General features: G+C 33.6%; 1 protein-coding gene across 1 annotated transcript in view; it reads left to right on the forward strand.

Annotated features, from left to right (window-relative positions):
- The first annotated feature begins 13,735 nt into the window (after positions 1-13,735).
- LOC114301497 (luminal-binding protein 5) overlaps positions 13,736-14,606 on the forward strand; it is a 5,284-nt gene continuing 4,413 nt past the window's right edge. Inside the window, exon 1 of the mRNA XM_028246447.2 lies at positions 13,736-14,078. Coding sequence (XP_028102248.2) covers positions 14,021-14,078 — 58 coding nt within the window. The 5' untranslated portion in view covers positions 13,736-14,020. The remainder of the gene's footprint in view (positions 14,079-14,606) is intronic.

The raw sequence follows: 14,606 nt of genomic DNA on the forward strand, positions 1-14,606 counted from the left end.
AGAATATATCAGAATTGCCAAGATGAAAATTGAATATAATGTTCATGTTTATTATTTTTTGGCCTAACAAACATGTAATGAGAGATTTTTCTGGAGTTTAGTTAAAAGGTAGGTACAATCGTCCATAAAAATATTCCTTGTCAAAATATGGGCTTCTTGAGCCGAAAACATCAATGGTTATTGCATTAAAGATTTAAGACGTAGACTTTTAGAACGAAGTTGTTGGTCTGAGGGGGGTTTATAATTTTCTTAATTTTAATTTACATAACACTTCACTCATTTTTATTAGTAATTTATTAATAAAACTAGTAAGTGATCGGTGGATACACGAGAATTTATTTTTTAAATTAAAAATTGATTTTGAATCATAATATTTCATGTGTAGAAAATTTAAATAATTGAAAATCAAATACAAACAAATTTATAAATGGCTGATGAAAAATTTTGTTACTCTGTGTGTGATCCAATGTAAAAAGTTCATAAAAACAATTTCTTTCAAACTGAAAAGAAAAAAAAAAAAGAAGTGTATTCTTTGAAATCAAATCATTATTTATGTTAATCAAATTCATCAAAAATTATAAATTCCACTTGTGTCAAAATATTTTATTTTTTCAAAAAAAATAAAAACAACCGAAAATTCTAAAATATACAAACTATGACTTGGTTTTAACTCATGGTATATTATTTTGATTATTAACTGAAAAGGTCTTTACTAATTTCTTATGTTTTTTGTTATATCTAAAAGGTGCAACAGGTCTTTAATTATATTTCAAGTGGTTTTGATTATGATCTATTATAATACTTTTATATGATAATATTTAAAAAATTTATTACAGGAAAAAGTGCTTAAAGTGAGTTAACTCAAAGGTATGATTTATGTTTATATCAGTAAGATCATAAAAGTTATTCACATTGATGTGTAAAATATTATAAATTCAAATCAAAAACAGCTTTCTGAAAGGGAATCAGGCTCAAAATCTCTATAACCTTAATAATTTCAGTTCTCAAAAGAGGTTTTGATTAATTATATGACACATCATCATAACCGCAATTTTTTTATTCCAATAAAATTATTTTTGCATATCTTTTCTCGCAAAGCTCATGAAGGTACATTATTAGTAATACTATAAATTCAAAATTTTTAGTTAAAAATTATTCAAGAAACATCAATAGGTTCCTTAAATGTACACAATCAATTTTGATGAAACATTATTCTTTAAAATAATAATACACAATTTACCATTTGACATTTATCAATTTATCTTCTAAAAGCTTAACAAAAAAAAAAAAAAAAAGTATTGAGTTCCATTATTTTAATTAATCAATATCAAATTACCACCGGGGTTGGTGGCCTAGTGGAGAATGCAGTGCATTCCCCAGCACTGAGCCAAGGTCGATTCCTGGGAGGGGGTGTTTGAAATCTCTTCAGAGAACACGCCCTGTACTCCCCTCGACAACCTGTCCTCTACTGGGGCGTGTGGTTGCGCTCCATTGGTGCCCTGGTGGTGGGTCCCTCACTTGGTGGGGGTTAATTCCTAACTGGCAACCGGTTACCTCGGGATCAAGGCCCACGGGACCGTGATGACACCACAGAGCCCTTTTTTTCCCAATCAAAAAAAAAAAAATTAAAATTAATCAATATCAAATTGGATGTTACATTTGTATGTAAATCACTTTTAGAAATATGATGTCTGGCATAAAATCACAATAGAGTTAACTTTAATTAATGTAATAATATTTTATATTATGATATGTGTTACAAAATAATAATACTAATTTTAATTTATATTATTTATTTTAATAATCTTAACATTATGGTTCTATGAAAGTGTTACTTGAATACTTTCTTATAATATAATAAATTTAGTTAAATTATTTATTTACTTTGATAATTTTAGTTCTATTGTGCTATAAAAATATAATTATCATATAATGATTTTATATGATATATATTAAATTATAAGATAGTAGAATAAACACTCATTTTGATATTAAAAATAATAGTTAAATTAGAAAGAGAATTAGTAATATAAAACTAAAAGTGATTCTAATTATTTCATTTTAATTTAATTTTTATATTTATTTTGAAAATAAAAATATGTAGAAATAGAATTACACAAAATTTATTTAAAAGATTAAATATAAGGGTGAAGCACTAATAAATCTCAAAAAATGATCTTGTGAATTGTTTAGTCCTCACTTTTTTCTTATGAACCCAAAGATCTCATTAAAGTGTAAATTACATAAAAAGGTAGTCACTTACACGTTTGAGTTTAATTTTTGAGGGATAAAAGTGGATTTTCCCAAATGTGAAATTACACATTTGGGCAATCCGCACAAAATGTATTGATATTTTATATTAAAAGAATAATATTAATTTAAATTTAAATTATTTATTTTAATAATCTTAGTTTTATCGTTCTATAAAAGTGTTACTTAAATAATTATATGTAATAAATTTAGTTAAATTATTTGTTTATTTTGATAATTTTAATTCTATTGTGCTATAAAAGTGTAATTATCATATAATGATTTTATATGATATATATATATATATATATATATTAAACTATAAGATGGTAAATTAAACAATCATTTAGATATCAGAAATAATAGTTAAATTAGAAAGAGAATTACTAATATAAAACTAAAAGTGATTCTAATTATTTAATTTAATTTTAATTTTTTATTTATTTTGAAAATAAAAATATGTCGAAATAGAATTACACAAAATTTATTTAAACGATTAAATATAAACACGTTGTGATTGAATTAAGAAGAAAATACATAAATTAAATATGTAGAGTATTGATTTTTTTGTTTAATATTCATTTTGAACTATTCATATATATTGTATATAGGTGTATAAAATTTAAATTAAATATAAATGTTCTGTAATAAATAATTTCTTGTTAAATAAAAAATTAAATATAAATTAATATTAAGACATCAATAAGATAGACAAAATATAAAAAAAATATTAAAAAAATTAATTTGATCCGTGCGATGCACATAATTAAATACATTTTGTTTTATTTATTTACTAGCGTATGCCCGTGCCTGAAGGCACGGTGTAAATAATATTACGATTAGAATATAATTGTAATCCAACACTATTTAAATTTATTTTTTAATTTGATAAAATCACAAAATTATTATAAAATTTTGGAGTTCTCACAAAACTCCTCACGAAAACTCACTTTTGCTTATATAATAAATAACTAGATAAATAGATGTGCCTAGCATACACACAATTTCTATGAGCATATATACAATACTACTTTTGCTTATATAATTATATGAAAATTGTATGTATGCCCTTGTATGAAAATATGTGTAAAATATATTGAACAAAAATGAGAAAAAAAAAACAAATAGATTGAAAAATAAAAATGGGAGAAGATAAAAAAAATAAAAAGAAAAGAAAGAGGATAGTGAGATCATCGGATCATGAAAGGAGGGGTGTGAGAAAAGGAAAAAGTAAGAGAGAGAGAAGCAAGAAAGTAGAAAATGTATATGTGGAACATTTTTTGGAAAATATATCTCAGCTATTGTTTTATAATTTGAACAAATCTGAGTCATCCAAATATCCTAATATGACAAAAATATGTTGAAGATTCAAAAACTGTCATGCTTTATTAAAATATGTTGAAGATTCATATGAGGTCTAAATTTACGAAATCTATCAGGTATTCAATATATTTAAAAATAATAATTAATTGTTCAAATTTGTTTAATTTGTGGACTAAAAAATTCATTAATATAATCTCCACTACACACAGTAAAATCTGGCTCCTAATTCTGGGACCGCAAACTTTTCCATATAATATGAATAAAAATATGTGAACAAAAAGGAGAAAATAAAAAAAAAATAGAGAGAAAAATAAAAACGGGAGAAAATAAAAAAATAAAAAGAAAGAGAGAGTAGGTGGAATCATGGGATCATAAAGGATGGGTGTGAAAAAGAAAAAGTAAGAGAGAGAAGCGGGAAAATAGAAAATGTGCATGTAAGATATTTTTTGAAAAATATATCTTAGCCGTTGTTTTATAATTTGAATAGATTTGAGTCGTTCAAATGTCCTAGCAGGACAAATGTATATAGGACAAATTCAAAAACCATCTTGCTTTATTATATAGATTTATTTGTATATTGAGATAAAAAAAATTTCAAATACCATAATAATTAAATTAAAATATCAACTATATAAAAGAAATCTAACAACGACAAAACTAAATACATAATGAAAAATATATAGAAAATAAATATTTCTCAAATAGAGTCCATATAAAATTGGTTATTATAATTGAAATTGTGTTTGTGTAGAACTTTATATATAAATAGAAAAGGTATGCTGATGTGGTTTTTTTTAGGAGAAAAAAAAAAGCATTTAAAATGTGCCACCTAAGTAAGGAAAAAAAAATACCATTTATATATATATATATATATATATTAGTAATTTACCTATGCAATGCACGTGTTATTTTTAAAAAATATTTGATGGTTCAATATGTGTTATAAAAGAATAATTTTCATTTTAATTTAAAATGAAAGTATGATTTTAATTTTTTTTTTTTTGATAATATTAGCGCTATCGTTCTATAAAAGTGTTTTTTGAATACTTATATTTATTAATTTTAGTTAAATTATTTTTATATTTTTATAATGTTAGTTCTATTGTATTATAAAATTCTAATTATCATATAATAATTTTGTATTATATGTATTAAATTATAAAATAGTAAAATAAATACTCATTTTGATATTAAAAATAATAGTTAAATTAGAAGAAAAATTAATAACATAAAATTAAAAGTAATTTGAACTATTTAATTTTCTTTTATATTCATTTGAAAACTAAAAATATTCAGAAATAGATACTATATAAAATTCATTGAAAAAATTAAATATAAATATATTGTAGTTGGATCATCATACAATGATTTTATATGATATACATTAAATTATAAGATTGTAAAATAAATACTTTTAATTAAATTAAAATATCAACTATATAAAAGAAATTGAATGACGACTAATCAAAAAAAAAACTTACTGTTCAATAATTGAAAAAGTAACTCAAGTAGTAAATTTAAACTTTAGAGGTTCTTTGAGAGTATCATTGTTATGCGGGTTTTTCCTCCTGTGAGTTGGGATTATATAAAATAATGTAAGAAATGAAGTATAATTTTATGTATAGAATCACTATAAAATTTAAAAGACAAATCCATAACATAGAATAATATAGAATTGGTATTGAGTATAGAATACTGTACGGAAAAATAAGAAGGAAAAACAAAGAGGCAGTTTAGCATAAAAAAATCCTAATACCCTTAAAAGAATTAATAAGAAAAACATGAAACACAAAATTGGTATTGAGTTTGTGGATTATCTAAATATACGATGAAAAACATAGGCGATTTTTTTTTTAGGGTCCCTAGTTGAGAGGGTAATTTATGCATAAATTGGGCCAAGCTAAGTAAGTCCGTTGGAATGGACCGAGATAGATATAGTCTTGGGACGAGCCACGGACCAAGGTAATTATCTCGGTAGCCTTGGTCCTTGGTCGCATTGGTTTGGTCAAAGGTGGGGTTATTAGTGGCCTGATCTAGCAGTCATAGACCGAGGTATCTGTGGAAATTGAACCGAGCTAAAATATAGCTCGGCAAAAGGTCATTCCAAAGACTAGGTTGACTAAATTGACTTAATTAGCACCGAGTTGTGTAAGCACGGTTATGTCTTGTGCTAGCCAGAGTAAGAGTTGTAACTATCTCACTTAAACAACTACTGAGTAAGAAGTTATCAGAATATGCATTATCCTTGATAATGTAATTCTTATGAGGACTCAGCTAAGGAGAGTAGAGTCCTACTATGATTGTGCAAACCATCTCACTTGGTTGGTAGTGAGTAGGGTGTGTGATTACTAAGAGGACTCTTATAAGGAGAGTTGAAATCTTATTAGGATTGGGCCAGGCAGAATCTATAAAAACTCATAGCATGACTTATGTATAGGTATCCCAATTTTTACTCTAGAATACACAGTGCTTATTATCTATTGTCTAATTGCTGACTTAGGCATTAGAGGGGTTTCCGGCACACACCCGTCGGTTAGCTCACGTTTGTGTTTTCAGGTGGCAAAGTAATGTTGTTTGGAGGAGTGCAAACTTGATCAACAGGATTATAAAAGAAGATTATTTCCTGCTCATACAATTGGCGTCGTCTGTGGGAATTGCACAAAGAACAAAACCTTTTGATCAAGTTCTCATCTCCAATTGAAATCAATGGCGCACAATGAAGATTTGCTGCAATCTGCTATTGATGGGCAAACACCGAAGGGGGGTGGGAGGCGCGAAGGTCTACCTTCTATCCCACCCATGGTAGAATTAGAACCCCAGTGACGGAACTCCAAGAGGGACACACGAAAGAGACGGGGCGCCAGTCCGCGTCGCTCTCAAAGTCCTAAGAGACAGAGACGAAGGTTGGATCCTCAAGTGCTGGAGGATCGCGTGAGGGAGCAAAACGAGTTAATCAGGAAGATGTCGGCAGACATGTAGACAATGAAGCGCCAGATAAAGGAAAAATGGGTGGCGATAAAAGAAGGGCGTAAAGGCAATACGCCCTCTTACCACTCGGAAGATCGTGGCAGACGCGTCACGCCATCACAAGCAGAAAGTAGGAGCCTTAGAACAGACGACACTCAATCAAGGACTTCTAGGACTCGTTACTCCAGGTCTGAGAGAACGAGGATTGGGCGATCGTTTACAAAGGGAAACAGCTATCGACCCTCGCACATGCACCAAACGACATCTAGGCACATGAAGTTGCTTAGGTCAGCAGACCTACGAACAGTGCTCGAGGTGAGGGCCCGATGGAAGGAGGACACCAAAGCTCGCGACCCTCGCAGGGTTTCAGCCCTACAGCGGTTGGCCCTAGGACACATGAGAGCATCGAGGTAGGGATGCCAATGTCGCGCTTTGCTTACGAACCAGCAGATAAAATATTAGCAAGGTTACAGAGTTCGCCGTTGCAATTAAGAACGCACTACTACTCTCAGGCTTCCACCAGCCCAAATTCACCACTTATGAGGGGAAAACAGACCCTTATGTGCATTTAAGCTACTTTCACCAGGTTATGGCAGTATACCGGCGAAACGAGGCTCTAATGTGTATCTGTCACGACCCAAACCCGCCTCTGTAGGTTTAGCACCGTAACCGGCCAGTAATCCGTGGATTACCAAAGGCCTCTGAAGAGATTAGCAAATAATAAGGGGCTGTAGAAGCAATAATACAGAATAGACAAGGTCTAATGAGCTGTGATAACGTACATGGGACAGAACATTTCAAGACTTATTTATATATACATAAACATGCTAGTCCAAATGCACAATATTCACAAGGTATTTACAGAATGTACTTCCCAAGACCTGACTTTACAGCGCATACACAAAAACTAACATGATTACAAAAATAGCCATGGCTTTAGGCTTCGTTTGGAACCTTCTCGGGAGGCACAACAGTTGGCTGACAAAAACAAAACAGAAGGTCGTCAACTCTAGCCCTGGTCACATGCCGACTCACCTACATACATAATATAAACTGTGAGCGAAGCCCAGTGAATAATAATAGAGTAAAAGGTTTCAATGAATGAGTTCGTACAGATTCAGAAATCATAATTCAGATTTGTATCAAATTCATCATTTGTCCAGATCATATACAGACAGAAATCATAAGTCGTGATTAAGTTTACGTGATACATCCATTAGCATTAACAAAACAGAACAAAACAGAACGTATACACGTGAGGTTACGAATAACCAGTTCCATAAAAGAACCTCCGGATCCGGATAACAGAACAGAACAGAAGCTGAGCCCCCGTGACAGGGCCTCCGGTACGGGTAACAGAGTGCAGACAGAAATAAGTTCCATAAAGGAACCTCCGATACCGGGTAACAGCTAACAGATATCACATGATGCTAAGGATGTCACGAACACATATAAGAAATTGAACAATCATTCATTGTACAGAACATATCATTTCGGAAAACAGATCTTGTTTTATCACACAGAAAGTAGATACAGTTTGAACATAACTTTACTAAATTATTACTCACAGTTGGCCTTGAAACAGACAGACGGAGCAGATTGATCACACGACACGCGCCACGTGACCTACATAACACATAATAGATACACACTTGAAAACACGTTCTAATTGTACAAAACTTACGTCGTTAGCTCTTAGTGTGTTTCTAACCTTTAATCCTCAATGAAAGGCCTTAAACATGGCCTAGGAATGCCTAGGATGGAATGAGGATGTAAAAATTCCTTGAAAACCATTTTGAAAATTTTGCTGAAGATAAGGTCCATGCTCGAGCGTGGATTACCCCGCTCGAGCGGACATGCAGATATGAAGCTCCGCTCGAGCGTGAACTTCCTCGCTCGAGCGGACTGTAAAATTGACAAAAGTATTGGATGCACGATTTCCACGCTCAACGGGCGCTCGACTCCCGCTCGAGCGTAAGACTCAAAGTCTCACTCGAGCGTGGTTTCCCCCGCTCGAGCGGACTGTAAAACACACAAACTTCTGGGTATACGCATTTCACGCTCGAGCGTAACTATCAACGCTTAAACGGAAGTGCATGTACTCAGGATTCACGCTCGAGCGTGAAAGTACCCGCTCGAGCGTGGGTCAAATTTCTGGAAAATCCTAATTGACCTCCAAACATAAAACTCAACCATTAAGCCTTCAAAACTCATTTTTCTGGGCCAATATTTGAGGAAACATATAATAACTCATAAAATAACATGTATTAAAAATCATTTCAAAAAATCATGGTCTAATAGCAACCCAATTTGTGCAAAATCAACATGAACTCTAAGAACATGCCATTAATACAACATGCAAGAATCTCATTGAATCCAAACCCTCCAAAACATGATCAAACTTGATAATTTGATGGACAACAAGATGAAAGACCATAATGTGAGTGAAATTAACACATGCATAGAAGAAATCTTAGAATTCAAACTCAAAACATGGAAATTTATGCATGCATGCATGAATTAATCCTCAATTCAACATTTTAACCCAATTCCTAACTTTAGACACTAATTAACCATGAACCATGCAAGAACTAATCTTAAATTCACAACTGAAAGGGGAAACTCCTACCTTAAACCTTGAATTCCAAGTCTAGGAGCTCAAATTTGTAAAGCCTCTTCAATTCTTCTAAGTTCCAAGCCAAATCTATAGGTGAATTCTATTTTCTCCTATCTCTCTCTAGTCGGTTTTGGCCAAGAAAATGGCTGAGGAGATAGGCTTCTAAGTGTAATAAGGTGTGATAAGGTTGGTCTCAAATCAAGCCACTAAGTGGCATAATGGTAGATAAGTCCAACTAATGTAATTTAGCTTATTTAATTAATTTAATCGTTTCGAACCGAATTTTAATAAACCTACCATAAAATTCTATAAATCCTAACTAGCACATATATCAAGTCAATTTCTGACTCGGACGCCGATAAGGCTTTCAATTTGCAGTTTAAAACATAAAACATGAACAGATCATTTAATATCAAACAGATAAAAACACAAAGATAATGCAACACATATGCAATTTAATTTCGGATTCCTTCTAAATTACTGTCAGGCATAAATAACCATGGTTTAGCATTAATTGGAGGTCGGGGTTATTACAGTATCTTGTTTCCATCCAGCCTTAGCGACCTAGGTCTAACCTGGTTCGAGAGGCTGCTAAAAGGCAGCATAGCCTTATGGGCATAGTTGGCGGAAGCGTTTGTGACTAGATTCAGAACAAACACCAAGACGCCAGTGGAGATTGACCAGCTTCTCTCCATAGACATGGGCGAGAAGGAAACATTGAGGTCCTACAATAACCGGTATTGGGAGACTTTTAATCAGATTGGAGATTGCCCCACAATCCTAGCTATCGCATGGTACAAACGAGGTTTGCAGGCTGACCATAAATTAAGGGATTCAATGACAATGACGTCACCTCTTACTATGGAAGCCCTAATGGAGAGAGTGCACCAACACATCTTGGTCGAGGAAGATGTGATGCGTATTAAGAAAAGTCTGATACAAAAAGCAATGTCGGACAAAACACCCTCGGCAAAAGTTGACACGGTCGACAAGAAGGACTGACCATGCAAAAATCTTTGCCCAACTGGGGCAAAGTGGGTTGGCAGGTTTGACCAACTCTTTCTAGATTCCTTGCACAACTGGAGGGGGCAAAGGTGGTTGGCAGGTTTGACCAAAAAAACTTTCTAGATTCCTTGCACAACTGGGGGGCAAAAACGGTTGGCAGGTTTGACCAACAAAACTTTCTAGATTCCTTGCACAATTTGGGGGCAAAGGCGATTGGTAGGTTTGACCAACAAAATTTTTTAGACTCCTTGCATAACTGGAGGCAAAAGCGGTTGGTAGGTTTGACCAACAAAATTTTTTAGACTCTTTGCACAACTGGGGGGCAAAGGCGGTTGGCAGGTTTGACCAACAAAACTTTTTTGAACTCTTTGACCAGGATGACAGTTACCTCGGCCAAAGCAAGTTGGCAGGTTTGACCAACAAAATTTTTGTACTCTTTGGTCGAGATGACAGTTACCTCGGTCGAAGCGGGTTGGCAGGTTTGACCAACAAGTTTTTTGGATTCTTCAGCCAAGATGCGTATCTTAGCCAAAGAAGGTCGGCAAGATCAGGTAAGGCTAAGCTAATTAATTTGGCTAGACATGCAGTGGGAATGATGCAAAACATTGAAGAAGAAACACAGTAATCACGCCAAGAGATCAAAAATTTTCATTAATTGGAAGATGATTGCAAAAGGTGGGACATATAGCCCGATTACACAGAAAGAATGACTCGCCGTACAATTGCAAACTCGAAGGGTATATACCTTGAAGGCAAAAAGGCAAGACTATTCAAATTTTTGGCATAACGGTTGTAACAGGAGAACGGGGCTAATGAGGGCACGCCACATGCTAGATTAGTTGAAGGATGTGCTGAGCAACTGACAAGACTTATTAAAATTGAACAAGTTTTCTAGCTCGGTAGAGTCGGGCGTTCTTAGCTCAGCTGGAGGAAAATAATCCCAATCATGCTACACAGATGGAATTAAGGGGCAATTGAGAGGGTAATTTATGCATAAATTGGGCCGAGCTACGTAAGTCCGTTGGAATGGACCGAGATAGATATAGTCTTGGACCGAGCCACGGACCGAGGTAATTATCTCAGTAGCCTTGGTCCTTAGTCGCATTGGTTCGGTCAAAGGTGGGCTATCAGTGGCCTAGTCTAGCGGTCGTAGACCGAGGTATCTGTGGGAATCGAACTGAGCTAAAAGATAGCTCGGCAAGAGGTCATTCCAAAGACTAGATTGACTAAATTGACTTAATTAGTACCGAGCTGTGTAAGCACGGTTATGTCTTGTGCTAGCCAGAGTAAGAGTTGTAACTATCTCACTTAGACAAGCAGTGAGTAAGGAATTATCAGAATATACATTATCCTTGAGAATGTAATTCCTATGAGGACTCTGCGAAAGAGAGTAGAGTCCTACTAGGATTGTGCAAACCATCTCACTTGGTTGGTAGTGAGTAGGGTGTGTGATTCCTAGGAGGACTCTTATAAGGAGAGTTGGAATCCTACTAGGATTGGGCTAGGCAGAATCTATAAAAGCTCATAGCAGGACCTATGTACAGGTATCACAACTTTGACTCCCAAATACACAGAGCTTTTATCTATTGTCCATTTTGCTAACTTAGGCATCGGAGAGGTAACCGGCACACACCCGCCGGCTAGCTCACGTTTGTGTTTTCAGGAGATAAAGTGACGACGTTTGGAGGAGTGCAAACTTGGTAAACAGGATTATACGAGAAGATTATTTCACGCTCGTACACTAGTATTAAGATTTTATAGCATAAAGAACATTCAATATTGATTGAGAGAAATTCCTCAACATTGATTTAGAGAAAATTCGATCTAGAGAATTTCTTTGGACTTCCCAGAGAAATTCTCTCTAGAGAAATTCCTCTAGACTTCCCAGAAAATTTCTTTGGCTTCCAATCTAGATATTTTCTCTGGATTTTCAGTGAATTTCTCTGGTTTTCACAAGAATTTCTCTGCGTTCAAACCATAAAATTTCTCTGCCTTCTCAGTCACGATGTGCAATACACAAAATCGATCACCTAAATAAGCAACAACAACAACCACTATATATATATATAGAGAGACAGAGAGAAAGAGAGATACTGACTGAAAGGAGAATTTCTCTAGGTTCAAACCAGAGAAATCCAGAGAAAATTTTTTTTGCCTTTATTCATAAATTTCTCTGGCTTTGTTAATAGAGAATTGAAATTTCTCTGGGTTTTCAAATTTTCTTTGTGTTTTGACCAAATTTTATGTGTTTATAAAATTTCTCTGCAAATATGGCCAAAGAAATTTTATTGACCACTTCTCACAAGTATAACAACAAACACCTTCAGCGCATAATCAAACAGACTGGGAATATACAAATCTCATTATCAATTTCTTTGACAAGTTGGAATATATAAATCTGAAAAACAACCAAGTTGATATATATATATATATATATATATGAACATAACCAACAACAAATGAATACCCAATTAGAAGTAACCACAGCACTGTTTGGTTGATGAAAAATGAAGTACACAGACAATCTACCTTCCATGGATCTGATGCAAATGGACAACTTCTTATTCTTTCATACGTTGTGTTTTGTCCATTCATATGTTGTGTTTCGTCCATTCTCGCATCATGATCAAACACCAACCTTCCACGCTCATCAAGCCCATCGTAGGTGAGAACTGGTTATCGGCAAGACAAATCAGTAGAGAGAGAGTAGAGAGAAAAAGAGAAAACTCTGGTTCATGGATGAGCACGATGAGCTCCAAGTCGTTGAGCTCAAACAAGAGGTTCATCGATACGATCTTTCAAACAAGAGATTTATCGGAGGTGGCAGAGAAGAGGTGGCGATGGTGAAAGAAGCAGCGACAAAGATGAGAGAGGAAGGATAAGAGAAGAGAGAAGCAACGACAAATATGAGAGTGCAGAAATGAGAGAGAGAGAAGAGAATGGGAGAGAGAAGCAACGACAGAGATGCGTGTGTGTGTGTGTGTGTGTGTGAGAGAGAGAGAGAGAATATGTGAGACATATGGGATGGGTGAAGGACCTTAGTCATCAAAAAATAATATTGTGGATCTTTCCCATTACTAAAAATAGAAGAGGGACCTTAGATTAATTTTTCCAAAAATATATGGAAAAAAATATTTGTCGAATAGAGTCCGTATAAAATAAATAAAGTTAGTATAATTTAAACGGGGTTCAGATAGGTAAAATTAGTATAATTTAATTAGATTTGAATTTGTATAAAACTCTACATATAAATAAAAAAATACATACTGATGTGGTCCTTAGAATGTACCAGAAAGAAAAAAACATTACTATTATATATACTTATATCATATAATATGATGACTATATTTTATATTATTTATCTTTATATTTTCACGCATGATTATTAATTTCGAGTCCTTTAACCTTATTGTTAAAATTATAAAAAATTTATATTTTTTTACTAATTGTAATTTATCAAGAAAAAAAAAAAGAAAGGTAAAACTTATTAATTTTGCAACCTTAATTCTTTCAATCAAATGACTGAAAAAGCAGCCAGAAGTCCATTGACACGTTGAGAAATAAACGGCCTAGATCACCCCAACGCGAAACCTATTGTTATTGGCTGAACAAATCAGGTCTCCAAATCTGATTGGACCACGTCATCATCAATGACATGTTCGTGTTCATTTTCATTTGATCTCCATTACGACTCACTCTATATATATAAACTTCGACGAAGTTCAGGTCCCATCTTCAAGGACTCCATTCGAACACACAAAAAACTCTCTTCAATCTCTCTGTTTGTACACACAATACACATAAATTCTTCATCTCCATCTGTAGAAAGAGAAATTAGAGAGAGAGGGAACGGAAGCCATGGGCGGCTCGTGGAGGAGGAGCGGCTCTCTCATCGTATTAGCAATCGTCTTCTTTGGTAAATACCTCTCTCTCTCTCTCTCTCTCTCTCTCTCTCTCTCTCTCTCTTTCTGTGCTTACAGATCTAGTTCATATTTTCTATAACAAGATAGATTTGGATAGTTTGTGATTGTTGTTGTTTAGTTGATTGGCAAAATGTAATAGATCTGACACTGATTGTCAGTGGTAGATTTTATCTTAATCTCTTTCACAGCTTTTACATCAATTCGTCCATGAGTTTATGGCTTTGCGTAGTAATAGATCTGAAGAGAATTGACTGTTTTCTCTATCAATTTTTGCGATGTATCGTTGTAGATATGTTTATCGGATTGATTTTTGTTAAACGCTTGTTTCTGGTAGTTAGAGCCGAGCTTACTTTGTTAACAATATGCCCTATCATAACAAACCTAGCGTGAGCATTTTTGAGGATTTTTTTTTTTCCATATTTGGTTATAAATTAGACATTTTTGCAATTTGAAAAGAATCAGCTTTTGTTAACAACATGCTCTTTCATAATTAACAAACCTAGAGTGAGCATTTTTTAGGA

This window comes from Camellia sinensis, chromosome 13, assembly GCF_055761805.1.
Source record: "Camellia sinensis isolate YWXY chromosome 13, ASM5576180v1, whole genome shotgun sequence".
NCBI classification, from domain to species: Eukaryota; Viridiplantae; Streptophyta; class Magnoliopsida; order Ericales; family Theaceae; genus Camellia; species Camellia sinensis.